Source organism: Molossus molossus, unplaced genomic scaffold, assembly GCF_014108415.1.
Source record: "Molossus molossus isolate mMolMol1 unplaced genomic scaffold, mMolMol1.p scaffold_m16_p_19, whole genome shotgun sequence".
Classification (NCBI taxonomy): domain Eukaryota; kingdom Metazoa; phylum Chordata; class Mammalia; order Chiroptera; family Molossidae; genus Molossus; species Molossus molossus.
Genome location: NW_023425354.1, coordinates 11,395,254 through 11,410,682, shown reverse-complemented (window position 1 = coordinate 11,410,682; position 15,429 = coordinate 11,395,254). Strand labels below are relative to the sequence as shown.

Genomic DNA, 15,429 nt, shown 5'->3' with positions numbered 1-15,429 from the left:
TAACTGCTTCAAGAACTTTCAAAAGACTGCTCTGAACAGGAAGGAGACAGCTTGTGTGACTTAGATATGGCAGACTGGAAAGAAAAGGGGGAGAAATAATTAGAAATACAACAAAGAAAAAAAGAAAGAGGGAAGAGAGGGAGGGAAGCAGTGATGGGGGGTGGGAAAGAAGAGATGATTCAGAGGGTTCACAGGAGGGGACCCACGAGCTGGCCAGGTAGTACGGTAGGGACAGTAGGAGTGTCAGTGACCCCAACAAGGACCCTTGGGACACATCAAAACAGCCACCGAGTGGGAAGAATATGTGATCAATGTGAAGTTGGGGGACAGGTGAGAGGCCAGAGGGCAACTCCCCGAGAGACTGAACCTCAAGGCCATGGCCACGGGTGTAAGTGGCCACCAAGGTGGACATAGGGCAAACGGGGGACCCTCCGCCCACCAGGCATCTGGACTTGACTCACATGCAGGAATCCGTGGGCAGAAAGACAACAAAAGCTATTTTTTATGCAAGAGGAGTTGGACATCAGGAAAAATCAGAGCCCTTTGTATGACATGCCAAACTGCTGAAGCGAGAAAATGTCTCGGGCGAGGGCTCAGATGCGAGCTGGGAACAGCGCGCGCCCTGGGGAGCCCCGGCCGTCAATGCGCGCTTGTTATCGGGCTTTTCAGAGCGAGAGCAGGAAGCCAGCGCGGGGCGTCCTCCCCCTCCACACGGCGAGGATGAGCTGGTGACACGGCCTTGGCCAGACGGTCCGGCCCCTGGCCCGGAGCCTGGATGTCCTGAAATGTCCTCGGGGAGTCTTGGGGATCCATCCTCTTTTCTTTGCTTGTGGTTTGGTCTGGGGACTGGGGGCTGGCCGAGGACTCCCCTCCTCCGAGATCCATCCGCACCACGGGACCCCTGGTGTTCTCTGGGTCAGCAAATGAGAACAAGCACCAGGCACTGAACGCTTGATCCAGCGCCGAGCTAAGCACTGGTACCCTCACCTCGGCTCCGCCGGCAGAGGGGTTGCTAAGGTGCCCACTTCTCGTGCCCACTTCTCGGAGAACGCGGCTGAGGCTCAAAGGAGACGGCATGACTGGCTGGAGGGTCACAGCTAGTAGGAGGTGGAGCGTGAATTCAAACCCAGGTCACTCCGGGATCTGGGCCCTCCCCGCCCTCTCCACGCGGCCACCCACAATAGCCGCTGTACATCTCACGTCCAGGCGAGGCTGATGTATGCGGAGCCCGGTGTGTATTTTCCATTTGTTCCTCCCGAAGACCCTGAGACAGGGCTTGTTAGAGCCCCCGGAGGAGGCCCTGACATCCAGGTGTGCCTGATGCTCTCCACACCCTGCGGGCTCCTGGGACCCAGAGAGTAAGTTCCCCAAGGGCTCTCTGCACCCACAGGGCCTGCACAAGCCATGCACTCGGCAGGTGCCGCATACATGCTTAACAGCCACCGAGTTTTAAGTAGCACTGACTGCTCCCCAGGCAGCCCCTGGCTCTGTGCAGTTTGGGGGGGGCCTTGGGAAAACGAGAGAGAGGTGAGGTCTGGTTCCAGCACCACCTCTGCTCCCCACCCCAGCCACCAATTTCTGGGCGACCGCAGGCCCCGCCAGGCCCCTTGCCTCCAGGCCCAGCTTCGCTGTCCCTTTCTTCTAGTCGAACGCTTTTCTCGGGGTGGACAGGACACCCAGGAGCAAGCACCACATGATGTGTGGGGTGCAGTGCAAAATGAAAACGCGGATCCCCCTGTTACAACACGATGAAGAATTCAAGATGTGACAGATCATTAAAGGACATGCAAGGCCCAGCTGCAGTCTCAGGCCCACGGCTATGGCTTTGGTGACAATAGTCATTTTACATCCTTTGAACGTGACCTATGGCTGGGTTCTCGATTTCTCTAGGGTCATCTTGCCTTTAGATTTTCTGAATCTCCTCTCCACTCCCCCAGCTCCTTCCAAAAACTAGGAATGCCGTTCCAGGACCCCTCTCCAACGCCTCTTACACCGACAACAGAATCTCTCTCTTGCTCTTTTACCTATAGTTTTGGTTCAGGGAATACAAATGCCGCAGAGCCATTTGTCCCATGGGGAGCCCAAGGCACTGAGGTTCAACAGTCACAGCCCGACATCTCATCACAAGGGGGAGTTGCTTCCACCCAGCCAGCAGCGACTCCCACATCCATGTCTCTAGGTCTCCCACTGTGCTCTCAGCCCATCCCAAACCCGGCTCTCCCGCCCCCCATCCCCAGACCACCCCTCCTCGGCTCCTGTCTTGGGGCCTGGCTCCACCGCTTGGAGATGTCTATCATTATATCCATCTTACAGATGAGAAAACTGAGGCTCAGAGAAGCTAAGACATTTGCCCAAGGTCACAGAGCTAATACAGGAAACAGCAGGATTCAAGGTCAGATTTCTCTGGCCACCCCACCCCCCAGCACCTGCCCCACTGACCATCACACGGACTTGGATGTCACCTTCCCTGACTCTCCGGGACAGCGAAGCCACCAGTGGGAGATGTTGGGGAGGAGCGTGGGGCTTCCTCGATCAGGGGGAGCCGGACTTGATCACACACGGGATGGGTCCCCTTGAAGGCTGTGAAGCTGGGGAATGATGTGGTGTGTTTTACATTTTCGTAAGATCCTTCGAACTAGGACTAAGGGCTGGCGTGGGGGTTGGAGGGCAGAAGAGAGCAGAGACGTCTGAGGCCACCACAAGCACGCGGGTCCCCGCTGCGGTGTCAGGGCGAAGAGACCACGCTAAACAGTGTTTCCAGGAACACGAGCCTCAGTCCTGTCCCCTGCTCTGTGGAGACACGGCCCCGTTCTTCCCCAGCACTTCCCCCAGAGCTGTCTCACTGGACTGTCACACCACGGGCGGGTGGGGTGGGGCAGGGATAAAAGGAGGTACCACTGGCTGATCCGACAGCCAAGCAAACTGAGGCCCTAGGAGGTTAAGGGAGAAGCAGCAGATGGTCCAGATGGTTAGGGGCAGAGTTAGGACCAGGCCACAGGTCTCCTGCCTCCCGCTGCCGCCCCTGCCCTCCTTTATCACGCCCTGTCCGGGAGGGCACAGCTGCAGCCCCAGTGCCCGCCAGTGGAGGGGAGGAGGGGACACGCAGCCCGGCGGCCGCATCACCACCCTGGGCGCTGCCTCGGTGCTGGACTCAATTTCAACTAATCGACGGCCCTTAGGTTCCGGTTTTATGGTTCACAGAAGCCACTTGGGGCTGCCTGACCTCTGACATCCCTGGGGAGGCTCAGCTTGCCCCTCCTGGGACCCTGGCGATCAGTGAGCTGACCTGGGCCCCACGAAGCTCGGCTCCAAGGTCAGGCCACATAACTCTTCTGGGAAAACGCTCACACTTCAGGAAACATGTAAGTGGGGAAAAGGCAATTCCGTGAATATCTACAAGGTGCCCGGCACTATAGGTTATTTTGCGTGTTTTTCCCCCCTATAATCTTTACAACAATCCCAGGGGTTGATTTGATGACGCTTCTATTTTACAATGAGGGTAACTGGAGTTCAGAGAGGTTAGGTAATTGTCTGGAGACACACAGCTGACAAGTGGCAGAGTCTGGACTCAAACCCAGGTGTGTGTGACTTCAGGGCTGGCTGCCTGCGGCTGCTGCTTCCACGTGGACTAATGGGGGTTGGAAAGAGTGAGCTGGGACAGCATCCAGCCCCGCCCGTCTCCCCAGGGAGAGCAGGTGACGGAGAGCCCGATGGCAGGGTACCCAGGGAGTCTAGCAGTTTTAGTTACTCGGTTTGCTCCCAGGCTTTGGAGCCGGGCGGAGTCAAGAAACTCCCCTCGGCCTTTCCACGCTCTTTCCGAGATGGGGCGATGGCGGGGAGGCGAGACCCACAAACAGCGCTTGCTGAGCACCTCCGGCTCCTCTCCGTCTCCGTGGGCCTGGCAAGGTAGGAGGCCCAGGAGGGTTAGGATGACCACCGGCATCTTGCTTCAGGTGGGGGAGGGAAGGAAAGGGGGGGAAGGGCAAGAGCAGTCCCCTTGAACCCTCAAAGCCCCTACAGGCCCGTGCTCGGTGGAGCCCCCTGTGGCCAGGGGGCACACATGCTCCAGGAGCCTAAGGAAGGAGCTTTACAAAGGAGGGTGCTGGAAGGATGGATAGAAGTTTGGTGGGGGGACAGTAAGACGTGGGAGTGATGGAGAGGTCCTGATGTGTGGAGGGAGCAAAAACAATCGGAGGACTCTTCAGACCCAAGCACATCTCTGGCTGCAGGACCCCAACAGGGCCCCCTCCTGGCTCCAGAGCAGTGGGAGGGGGGAGGGGGGAGGGAGGAGGAGGAGAAGGCCCGATGTCAAGGCCAGGCATGGCTGAGGGTGAAGTCACACCTGCCGTCCTCCACCCAGCAGAGAGCCTGGGGTCTTTGCGAAGACCCTGGAACTTCACTGAGGGGGGGTCCTCTGGACCCCAGCCCTGTCCTGACCCAACAGAGACATACGGGAGCCCTGGAAATACAAAGAGGCAAGAATGTGTAGCCCCTGCCTGAATGGCTGCCCAGGGATGGATGACCTTTGTGCCCCCCTCACAACCCATGTGCTGGAGGTTGGCAGCTAAGCTCCTTACCTGGCTCCTCCCCTCACCCAGGAGCCTGGTGGCAGGTGGAGGCCAGGGCAGTCTTGACCCCCCGGGGTTCTCCAAACAAATGCTCCATTTGGGGAATGCCTACCCTGTAGGGGTGTTGGGTACTTTCCCATTTACTGCCTCATTATCCCATTTCTCAGACAAGGGAGCAACAGCTCAGAGAGGTTAAGTAACTTGCTCAAAGCCACATGCTATCTGGCCAGACTGGGATCTGAACTCAAGTCTTCTCTCCCCAGCACGTGGCCTCTTTCCTCTACCCCTTGCTGCCTTTTCAAAGGAGTCCATTTTAATGTGAGAGCAGACCATCTCATCTATAAGAAGACATGAATACACTTCTTCCAGGCCTCGGCATCAGAAAGAGCTCAGCCTCTCCTGAGTGTCAGCTTCCTTTGGTTATGTGTACACCGCCACTCTGACATGTGGCCACGTTCTTCTGTCTGTCCCAGCCCCCAGAAAGCTCAGAGGCATCTGTGGCCCACCTCTGGCAACTCAGCCAGCCTTTTGGCACTAACTCAACTCAACCATCATCCTATTTGCCTAATTTTATTATTATTATTATTATTTTTAATCCTCACCTGAGAATATTTTCCATTGATTTTCAGATAGAGCAGGAGAGAGAGAGAGGAGAGAGAGAGAGAGAGAGAGAAACACTGATGTGAGAGAGACATCATTGACTGGCTGCCTCCCACCTGACCCCAACCAGGGCCGGGGATTGAACTGCAACTGAGGTACATGCCCTTGACCGGAATCGAACCTGCAACTCTTTGGTCCTCAGGCCGACGCTCTAACTGCTGAGCCAAACCAGCCAGGGTGCCTAATTTTCTTTTAACGTCCATCTTTGTACCTTACCTATTTCGTTACTTATTTTGTCCCTTCTTTCATTTTTTACTTTTTCAGTTGGAAGAAAAAGAACAGTAAAACCACGTGATGTAATTTTCACAGCTTCGAAAAGTTTTTTGATGGGAAGAAACTGATACATTAGAAAATAATGTCCTTGGTTTTGGTAACAGGTCCCGACTGGCAGTTCAGAAAAGATGGCCTTGTATGGCACTTCCCAGAGCGCCCCGGGGGGGGGGGGGGAGCTCAGGGGTGGATCTAGGCAGGCCCTGCCTGGCCCGTCCCTGGGGGCAGAACCAGTCTGTTCTCTTCTTGGAGCTGCTCCATGGAGCGCTGAGCCCACACTCCCGGGAGAACGTCCTTGCTGGAGGACAGCGCTGCTCCCCGAGTGTGTGTCTGCAGGTTAACGTGATGGAGGTGATGAGCTGCAGCAGAGAAAGGCCCTCAGGGAGTGAGTTCCCTTGTCATTCTGCATTTCTTGCTGCTTACCCTGTGCTATGGTGGCTGCTTCTTGCCCAACCTCCACCCAGGTGCCGGCCCCAGTGGAGGCTATGCAGACCGAGCCCTAACCAGCTGGCCCCACACCCACTTCTGCTTCTGTTACCAATGAGCAGTGTGACCTTGGGTAAGTCACTCTACCACTCTGACCCTTAGTCCCCTTTGCTCTCAGAGTGTGAGGATTGGGCCACCTCAGCACTTTGCATCCCCATTGGGGACACGTGCTGAGCTGTCACAGGCAGGGTGAGCTGGGTCACCTGCAATTCATTACTCTTTGAAAAAATGTTTTTCTTTTATTGATATTTTAGAGAGAGAGGAAGTGAGAGGGAGAGAGAGATAGAAACATTGATGAGAGAAACATCGACTGGTCACCTCCTGCAGGTCCCCAACTGGGGATCGGGCCCACAACCTGGGCATGTGTCCTGACTGGGAATCGAACTGGCGACCTCTTGGTGCAGGAGTCGATGCTCAACCACTGAACCACACCCGCCGGACTCATTACTCTTTTTAAATGATTTTGTTTTTTGCCCTGGCCAGTTTGGCTCAGCGGTTAGAGCGTCGGCCTGCGGTCTGGGGAGACCCGGGTTTGGTTCCCGCTAAGGGCACGTACCTCAGTTGCAGTTTGTCCCCGGCCCTGGTTGAGTTGTGCGGGTGGCAGTCATTTGATGTGTCCCTTTCATGTCAATGTTTCTCTCTCTCTTTGTCTTCCTCTCTCTCCCTCCCACTCTATCTGAACAAAAAATGGAAAAATGTCCTCAGGTGAGGATAAAAAAAATTGTTTTTCAATTACAGTTGACATTCAATATTATTTTATACCGTTTTCAGGTGAAAAGCATAGTGGTTCATATACTTTATAAATTGATCCCTCCGATATTTCCAGTACCCACCTGGCAGCATAAGTAGTTATCACAGTGTTATTGACTGTATTGCCTATGCTGCACTTTGCATCCCTGTGACTACTTTGTAACTAGCAATCTGAACTTCTCAATCCACCTAGCCCCCAAGCCCCTCCCCTCTGGCAACTGTCAGTACAATTCATTACTCTAAAGAAAGGAGTGGAACAGGGTGACATCTATGTCTGCAGCCACCCAAAGCAGATGCCGGGTCACCCCATTAGTAGAGAGATGCTTCCCAATTTGCATTCCACGTGCTTTCTAGTGGCCTTCCTACCAGCTACCAGGAACCGAGTCCGCCCCTGCCCCCCTAAATGATGCTGTTCTCAGAGCCGTGGTTCCCCACGGGGGCGATTTTGCTTCTCCAACCACAGGTGACATTTAGTAATGTCTGGAGATATCTCTGGCTGTCACAACTTGGGGGGCAGGGGAGATGCCACTCGCTCCTGGTGGAGAGAGGACAGATACGCGCTGCACATCCCAAACTCACAGTCCCACGCAAGGAGGACCTGGCCCAGAACGTCACCGGGACCGAGGCCGAGATGCCCTGCCCTGTCGTAGGGGACAGTGATGCTGAACCCACACGCTTGGGTCTAGGTGCATTACCGCGGTTCTCCGGAGTTCTGCTGGGGGTACTCTGCGGTACTGCTGGCTGTGGGGTGTTGGGCACTAGTGTCGAATCTGGGACTGTCCTGGGTACTCTCCTGACCTCCCCTCCCGGTCCAGCCTCCACCTTCCCGGTGTGGACACGGCCCCACTCACCCAAGTCCAGGCAGTCGTCCTGGCTTTGTCCCCCTCCTCCTGCCCTTCCCTCCACCTCTCTGTCCTGCTGCCTCCTGGCCCCAGGTCCCCCATCTGGTCACCCGCGACAACGTCTAGACTGGTTTCCTGGTGGCCTCCCCTGCTTTCCAGAATCTTCTCCAAATGTAGCCACATCATGTTCTAAACACATGAATCAGATCCCTTTATTCCCTGGCCCCAAGCCCCCCAAAAGGTTTTTACATGATCCCACACAGAATAAAGCAGGCTCCCGACCCTGACCTCAACGCCTCTGCCGGACCCCTGCGCAGTGAGGGGGCCTCTGCCCCGACCTCCTTGCTCCCTCACCTCCATCCTCACCAGGCTCCTTCCTCCTCGGGCCCGCGTTCCTCTTCCTCTTCCCGGAAGGTCTTCCCCCAGTCCTCTGGCTGCTCCTTCCTGTCTCCTCGACTGACAGCTTCCCTCCCCCCCTCTGTCAGCACAGCCCCCTGCTGTTTTCATCATAACACTCATTAGTACCTGGAAGTGTCAGCTACCTCATCAGAATGTCAGCTCCAGGGGAGCGGGGACCGTATCTGTCCTGTCCACCACTGTGACTCGGAGCCTCACGTCTGACACAGAGCAGGTGCTCAGTGAGCACGTGCTGAATGAATGAATGAATGCATGCATGAATGAATGAACAGAAGTGCACCTGGCAGGCAGGTGACTTAAATCCCTGTTGGGTGTGTTTTAGCAGAAAAGGGTTGAGAGCCAGTGAACTAAGTAATCGCAAAGGCTCTTCTGCCCGTCTCTCTAGGAGCCCACGACAAGGCCACCATGAACCTCGCAACCTGGAGGCTGGGGGTGAGGGCTCCCTGGGGCCTGTGTATGAGGAAGTCAGAGGCGAGAAGATGCCCCTGATCATCCAGACCCCACTTTCAGATGAGGAAACAGAGGCCCACCAGGCTCTCTTCCACAGCTCCAGTTTGGCTATACTGTTCCTTTCCTCCCTGACCTCTGAATCCGGGCTCTGATGACCTAACGCCCCTACAGCTTTGCACCTTCCACGGCTATGTCCTGGAAACCCCCAGCACCTTGGCCTTCTGAGGGGACACACTCAGGAGGTTTCTTTGAAAGAACTGTTGGTTTCCTACGAGCCTTTCTGAAGCCTCAGACATGGGGCTCCTGCAAAGCCAGCTCTGTGGTGGGGCCATTAAGTCAGATCCCAGGCTGGGGTCCACCATGATCCTCAGCTTCTCCTAAGTCATGGGGCTCCAGTGAAAAAGAGCTAGTTTTTCTCTTACAAGAAGGGAGAAAGGAATGAAGAACAGAAGAGGGTGAAGAGACAGAGCAGGGCACTAAGGGAAGGTAGACACAAGAAGGGACTGCCAGCCCCCCTCCCTGAATGACTGGAGAGGAAGCACCAGCTGTAGTGCAGGATCACCCTGCTACAGACTGAATGCCTGCGTCCCCCCCAAATCCATATGTTGAAGCTCTAATCCCAATGGTCCCTGGACGCAGGGCTTTTGGGAGATGACTACGTGGGGAAGAGATCACGAGGGTGGGGTCCTCATGGTGGAGTATGCGCCCTTCTAAGAAGAGACGTGTGGACACAGTGAGAAGGTGGCAGCCTGCAAAAGCCAGGGAGCGAGCTCGGGCCGGGAGCCGACGTGGCCGGCACCTTGATCTCGGCCTCCCGCCTCCAGAACTGTGAGGAATACATCTGTGGTTTAAGCCAGAGTCTATTCTATTTTGTTATGGCAGCCCACGCTGACTAATACAACACCCTTCCCAAATCTGGGTGATTCACAAAGAAAAGAAAGAAAACGGGAAAAAGGACACCCGCTGGCCGGTGGACGCCTGGCTCGTCTGTTCACGCTCAGCCGAGACCCGCACCGCAGAAGGCGTCCTCACCCTTAGGATGTGGCCGTCCTCGGCCTCACTGTCTACACCTATGAAAGGCAGGTAATTAATATTTACCTTGAAGCGTTGTTGACAATCACAGGAACGAACGTAAGTCCCCACGGAGGTCTTCAATGCACGAAGGCTGTTATTGTTAACACTACAGGGCAAAGGAGGGCCGCGGGGGAGGCGACTCGCTGGCGGGAAGGAGGCCTGTGCTGGCTGCTGTCACCCACTGGGGCCTGATTGGACAGGCTGTCCGCGTGCTACTGCGAGAGAAAATGAAAGCAAACGCAGACAGGAAAGGGTCCCCGCCCAGTGCCTGGCCTGGAGCAGGTGCAGCAAGGGTGTTATCTGGATCTAAACCTCTCGGAACGGTCTGATGTTTAAGGCAGAGCCTCCCAGCTGACCCGCTGTGAAAGGCTGCCGCACACTGGAGGAGAGAGCCCCCCACCGGGCAAGGGCTGGGTCCCCACTGATGACTGTCCTCTCCCTCCCCCCGCTCCGGGGAGCACGACTCACTGTTCCTTTTTCTCTGTGTGCCTGGTGTGAATCAAGTCTGGGGAACTGGTGTGCGAGATGCTGCCCAGGTAAGAGGCGAGCATGACTGGGGCAAAGGACCCTCTCACGCTCAGGGTCCAGCGTCTTTCCACACCTCCCCTGGCTGCTGCCCAGATCAGAGCCGGCACCGAACAGGCACAGGGGCCACTGCTGGCGTCAAGGCTGCCACTTTAAGGCTCTGGCAGAGCTGTGAGTGTGCTGGGGACAGCTTCACCTATGGGTGAACCTGGGACATGTGAGCGGCAGGACTGTGTATTCTGGGGCCAGAGCTCTCCTGATGGAAGCGCAGTGGCTGGGTGCCTCGTGGACACGCCGGAGCTCACAGCGGGCATGGGGGCCTTGACGTGCTGGCATGAGCTGCTGTCACCTGGGCCCCGAGTCTCCTCATCCCCTCCTGCTTTCACAAGTCGTCTGTCCCCAGCGGACAGCCATCGCTCCGGAATGCTAGTTTACATTCCACAGCTTGCCTCGCTCCAAAATGCATTCGAGATCAGACAAATGTTGGTTGGCGATTCCTTTGATTGAAAAGTCTGCAAAGATTTATTACTCTTTCCCTATGTCTCCAGTCTTGGGCTGAGTGTCACCAAAGATACAAAGAAAGAATAAGTGAGGGTCTTGGGGAGGGAGGGAGCCGATGGCTGATTATGAGTGGGACAGGCTAGTCCAGAACTTGACGGAAGAGAGAGAGACGGACAGGCAGATTGATAGATAAATATAGAGAGAGACAGAGACAGAGACAGAGACAGAGACAGAAGTAGAGAGAGGAGAGGAGGGGAGGGGAGGGGAGGGGAGGGGAGAAAGAGCATGCATTATGCAATATCTGTGTATCATGGCACCTTCTCACGTCTAAATGCCTTCATGCCTGGGTAGTCAAATACTTGGTTCTATTTTAATGGCAACCCTGAAGCTGTTTGGGAAAGGGCAGGATGACATGGTGGGCAGAGCTCTGTAGTGAGACTGCTCAAATCTGGCCCTGCAGCCTCCTACCTGGGGGCCCCTGGGCAAATGCCTTACCTTCTCTGAACCTGCTTCCTGTCTGCAGATGGGGTGAAGACAGCGCCCTCTCAGGGCCCTTGTGTTCATGCCATGGGTAACAGGCACACGTCTCGGACTGGAATACTTTGACAATGGTCCAAGAGGAGGGCAGAAGGGGAAGACCCGGTTTGGGTCAGGGGATGTCAGAAAGAGGCTGGGGTGATGTCACCCAGCTGCCTTTCTGCACAGAGCCCTGCCAAACTGCATGACCGCTTTACGTATACAGAGTGCTGGGTTCTCCTGGCCCTGCAACATCATTTATGAGAAACCACCAGAAAACTGAATCCACTGTTTGTGAGTTGCCAGGGAACCCTTCAGAGTCCCGCCGTCACAACCGGCGCTTTGTTAGCTGCCTGCTGCAGTATTTCTTCAGTTTCCGCTTAGAGATTTGATCTTCCCTCTCTCCTTCTTCTGATGTAACGATTTGGGGCACTTTGTTAGAGAACAGGTGGAAATAATGCATTTAACATACAAAGGCCAATATTGAGGTGACTGGGTCTCCCCGTGCCCCCAGGGAGTGGCCCGGGGTTAATGTGTTGTCTGCATCTCAGCCCAGACACTCGATGGCAGGTGGTGGCTTCACAGATGTCAGGAGGCTGTCGGACTCTGTGATGTGCTTTGATGAGATAAGCTGGCAGCTTCCACACAGGTTGAGCGGCTGTCATGGGGATTCTGGCCATGACAAGGAATCCTGAATCAGCTTTCCCAGACCCCGGTTGGTCCAAGGATGTTCTAGCCCTGGAAGGTGGCCTGGCTTGGCCCTCAAACCCCTTACCTTTGGGGGATGACAGAGGCATTGGTGAAGTCCCCCAGATGGCAATTCCCCACTCTCCCTCTGCCAGCGAAGCCAGCTGCCCAGAGCCCGAGGCTTTCTTGATGAACACATCAATCCTAATTAGGACGAGGAATTAATAAAGGAGACATTGATGCCACTCTGCAGAGGCCCAGCTTGCCGGCGAGGAGCAGTTCGTTTCCACTGGGAAAGAGGAAGGTCTGGGCTTCACGTGTGCGTTTGGGTGGTGACAGCAGCATGACTTACTGTGCCATGTGGACAGCGCCCAGTGGAGCCTGAGAGGCAGGCCCTGCAGCCCCTGCTCTGTGTCTAACTCAGGTGCCACGGCAGGAGTGACGTGGGTACGTTCTCTAAATGAGAGGAGTAGGTGTTCGGGATCTGAACAACTGCACACCAAAAACGATGTTTTTCAAAAGAAAAGAGGAGGGTGTGATCATGGGCCCACCCATCCTTTGTGCAGCTGTTTCCCAAACTACTGCCTGCACGTTCACCCCGGCATCCAACTCCACTTGGCAAAGGGTAACGCAGCCTAGCTTGGGAGAGGATGTGGGGGGCAGAGGTGGGCAGGGCTTCAGGTGAGAACGTGCATGGTCTAGGAGGAGAGAAAGGGGACATGTTGGCCCTCACCAAGCCTCCCCAGCTTCACAAAGCCTCTTTTGAAATGACTCCAAATTCGGCCAGAAAAGGGCCATCTTTTTAAGAACTCCCTGCCAGTCTCCAGCAAGATCCAACCACACGGAACTATCTGCAGGGGCTGAAACTGCAGTGAAGGAGGCTAGGTGTGTGGGAGAACTTCCCGAAAAACCAAGGGGCGGAGTTAACACATGGGAAAAGGTTACAGAAAAACAAGACGAAACTCTCTATCCAAGGAATTTTTTTTAAAGGAACGCTCTGCCAATGACCCCCATTCCGTCTCCAATTTGAGAGCCAAGGCCAAGCGGCAGACCCGTCCACAACCTGACTGGGACCAGACGGCCTCTCCACAGCCACCTGTTAGTAAGAGTTCCGCAGCTGGGCGGGCAGGCACCGAGAGGCGCTGAAGTCGGGCGCATTTGGCCACTGGAGGCACCCGGGCCTCGCCCCTGGAGGGAGCGGTCCCCACAGTCCCGGGGCACCCAATTCCCGCCCTAGAGGCACCCAACCTTACAACGCCTACTACTCGGCCTCTAGTGCAACCAGGGTCCAGGTGCACCGCCTCTCTTGCCCTCTGACGGGGCGGCCACGCCCTCCCAGGCCGTTCCCGGTCCACGGTTCACCCCTGCACACCCCAGTTCTCTACCAAGATCTCCCGCAGCCTCCGTGCCCAGGAACTACCACAGAGGGCTCGTTGTCCCAATCGGAGGAGACTGGGTGGCGATCCCCTTTCCTTCCCACCCAGCAGGTAGGAGCGGACGAGTAGCTCCGGAGAAGCAGTCTCGGCGGCGGTGTCAGGGTCAAGAGACTCGGCTCCCCCAGACCCGCTGGGAGCCCAGCCCCCACCCCCACCCCTCGACCGGGCCTGGATCTGGAGCCGAACGGTCCCGGCGCTCCCCGCCCCCGGCCGGCCCCGCCCCAGGATGGCCAGTTCCCATAGCAATCGCAGAGACACCGGTTGCCAAGCAACCCCTCCCCCTCCTCCTTCCCCTCCTCTCCGGTCCGCTCCCCCCAACCCCAGCCTCCTCCCGCCCCCAGCTGGCCTCCACCTTCCCCCGGGGGCGCCCGCGCGGTCCCTCGGGATCGTTCTGGTGTCCGGCTGCGTGCGCGCGCGTGAGTTTCGGTGTGTTTCATTGTGTTTGTGTGCGAGGGGGTGTGCGTGTGCTAGTGGAGAGTTTGTGGGATCGCTGTGTTGGGGGGTCCCCAGCCGGGAACGACCCCGAGCTGGTACACAGCTGGCCGCGAGGGGACCCGCCCGCTCGTTTCGGCTCCTTTGTGTCTCGCGCGGAGCCAGAGCCGCGCCCACCCCCTTCCCGGCCGGCGCCCCGGACAGGGGGTGGGAGGTCGCGCGCGCGTGTCGGGGATGGGGGATGCCGGCGCCGGCCGTACCTTCGATGCAGCACACCCGCCACAGTCCCGAGTGGGTGAGGTCGCCACGGGCGCGGCGGGGCGGGGGCCCGTCGTCCATGGTCAGGTTGCTGCCGTTGCAGATGTGCGCGCTGGAGTAGAGCCAGTAGTCGGTGCCGATGGCGATGGCCATGAGCGAGAAGGCGGCGAAGGCTCCGGCCGTGGTCAGCAGCATCTGCAGCCCGCGGTCGCATCGCACCATGGTGGGCGCCTCATAGTCCGCCGCCCGCCGGCCCGGCCCGCCGCGCCCGCCCGCCTGCCTTCCTCTGCGCGCCGCTCCGGGGGCGCTCGGGCTAGGGGGCCGAGGGCCGGGGGGCGGCGCCGCGCTGCGCGCTCCGACCCCGCGCCCCGGCCGTGCCTGCGCTCCGGCAGCGCCGGGGCTCAAACTCCGAGGCGGGGCGGCGAGTGCGGGCTGCGCGGACCGCCCGACCGGCTGGCGGCGGCCGGGGGCTCCTCCCTCTCGGCCCGCCCTCCCCGCGCGGCCCGCGCCTCCGCCCCGCTCGCTCCGCGCCGCCGCCCGCCGCCGCCACGCTCCGGGCCCGCGCCCCGCTCCTCTCGGCGCCGCCCCTCGCGCCTCGGCCCCCGCCCGGGTGTGCGCCCCCCTCTTCTCCGCTCACCCCCGCCCCCACCCGGCCGGGGTTTTCACTCCGTCCCCGCCTCTCCTCCCCTCCCCGCTCTCGCGTGCGCTCGCTCCCCGTCTCCCAGGGTTCATTCACATTATTACAGCGAAGGAAGCCGCGGCGCCAGTTCCCCAGGAGCTCCGAAGGGAAACCACGTTTCCAGCCTCCTCCTTACACAACCCAGGACACCAGCCTCCCCTTAGTCGGCCCGGGGGACTCTTTAATATGTGGTTACGTGTGTGGGGAGGTGTCCCTCCTTTCCCCGGGTACAAATACGGGCCATTACCTGGAGATGAATGTATAGGAGTGTGGGAGTCTTCGGGTCAGATTTCCAGAAGCCCCAGATGTGTCACAGCTGGGAGACACTGCAAGCCAAGCCAGGCCCCTGCCACTCTCCTCTGGTACCCAGGTGGCTCCTGCTTCCCCGCAGCTCCCCCAGATCCTGCAGGGGCCGGGGAGCACGCAGGCTTTGGGGTTGAGGCAGATGGGAGGTGTCAGCCAGAGGTCCTTTGGGAAGGACTAGGATCCCTGCTTCATAGGGAGGTGGTGAGGCTCTGACTGAAGTGGGGCGCTCCCCCATGATTACATTTCTGATGGTATATTACTGTGAAACCAGGAACACTCCAGTTATACTAGATTCAAACATCCCAGCCCCTAGCTGTTTCCCTCTGTTTCCCAGTTCACTCTTCAACACCTTTATTTCTTTTTGCTTTTCGCTCTACTCGAGCTTAACTGGCTTTCCCTCACCTCCTCCCCTTTATTGCCAGCCTCTGCCTCAAGCCCTGCTGGCTTCACTTAATTGCCTTTGCTGCTGGCATGATCTCAACCTGGACACACTCCTTTCCCTCAGAGCCAATGCAGGCTCCTTCTCCTTCAAAAGCAAGCTCCCCGCTCTTCCTTCCAGAAGGCCGAGGCCA

The 15,429-nt window shown here is 57.6% G+C and overlaps 1 protein-coding gene across 1 annotated transcript in view; it reads right to left on the bottom strand.

Moving 5' to 3' along the window:
- The window catches only part of CACNG4 (calcium voltage-gated channel auxiliary subunit gamma 4), a 48,007-nt gene extending 33,904 nt beyond the window's left edge, over positions 1 to 14,103 (bottom strand). Inside the window, exon 1 of the mRNA XM_036269216.1 lies at positions 13,875 to 14,103. Within this exon, the coding sequence (XP_036125109.1) occupies positions 13,875 to 14,094 (220 nt within the window). The 5' untranslated portion in view covers positions 14,095 to 14,103. The remainder of the gene's footprint in view (positions 1 to 13,874) is intronic.
- Between the last annotated feature and the right edge of the window lie 1,326 nt (positions 14,104 to 15,429).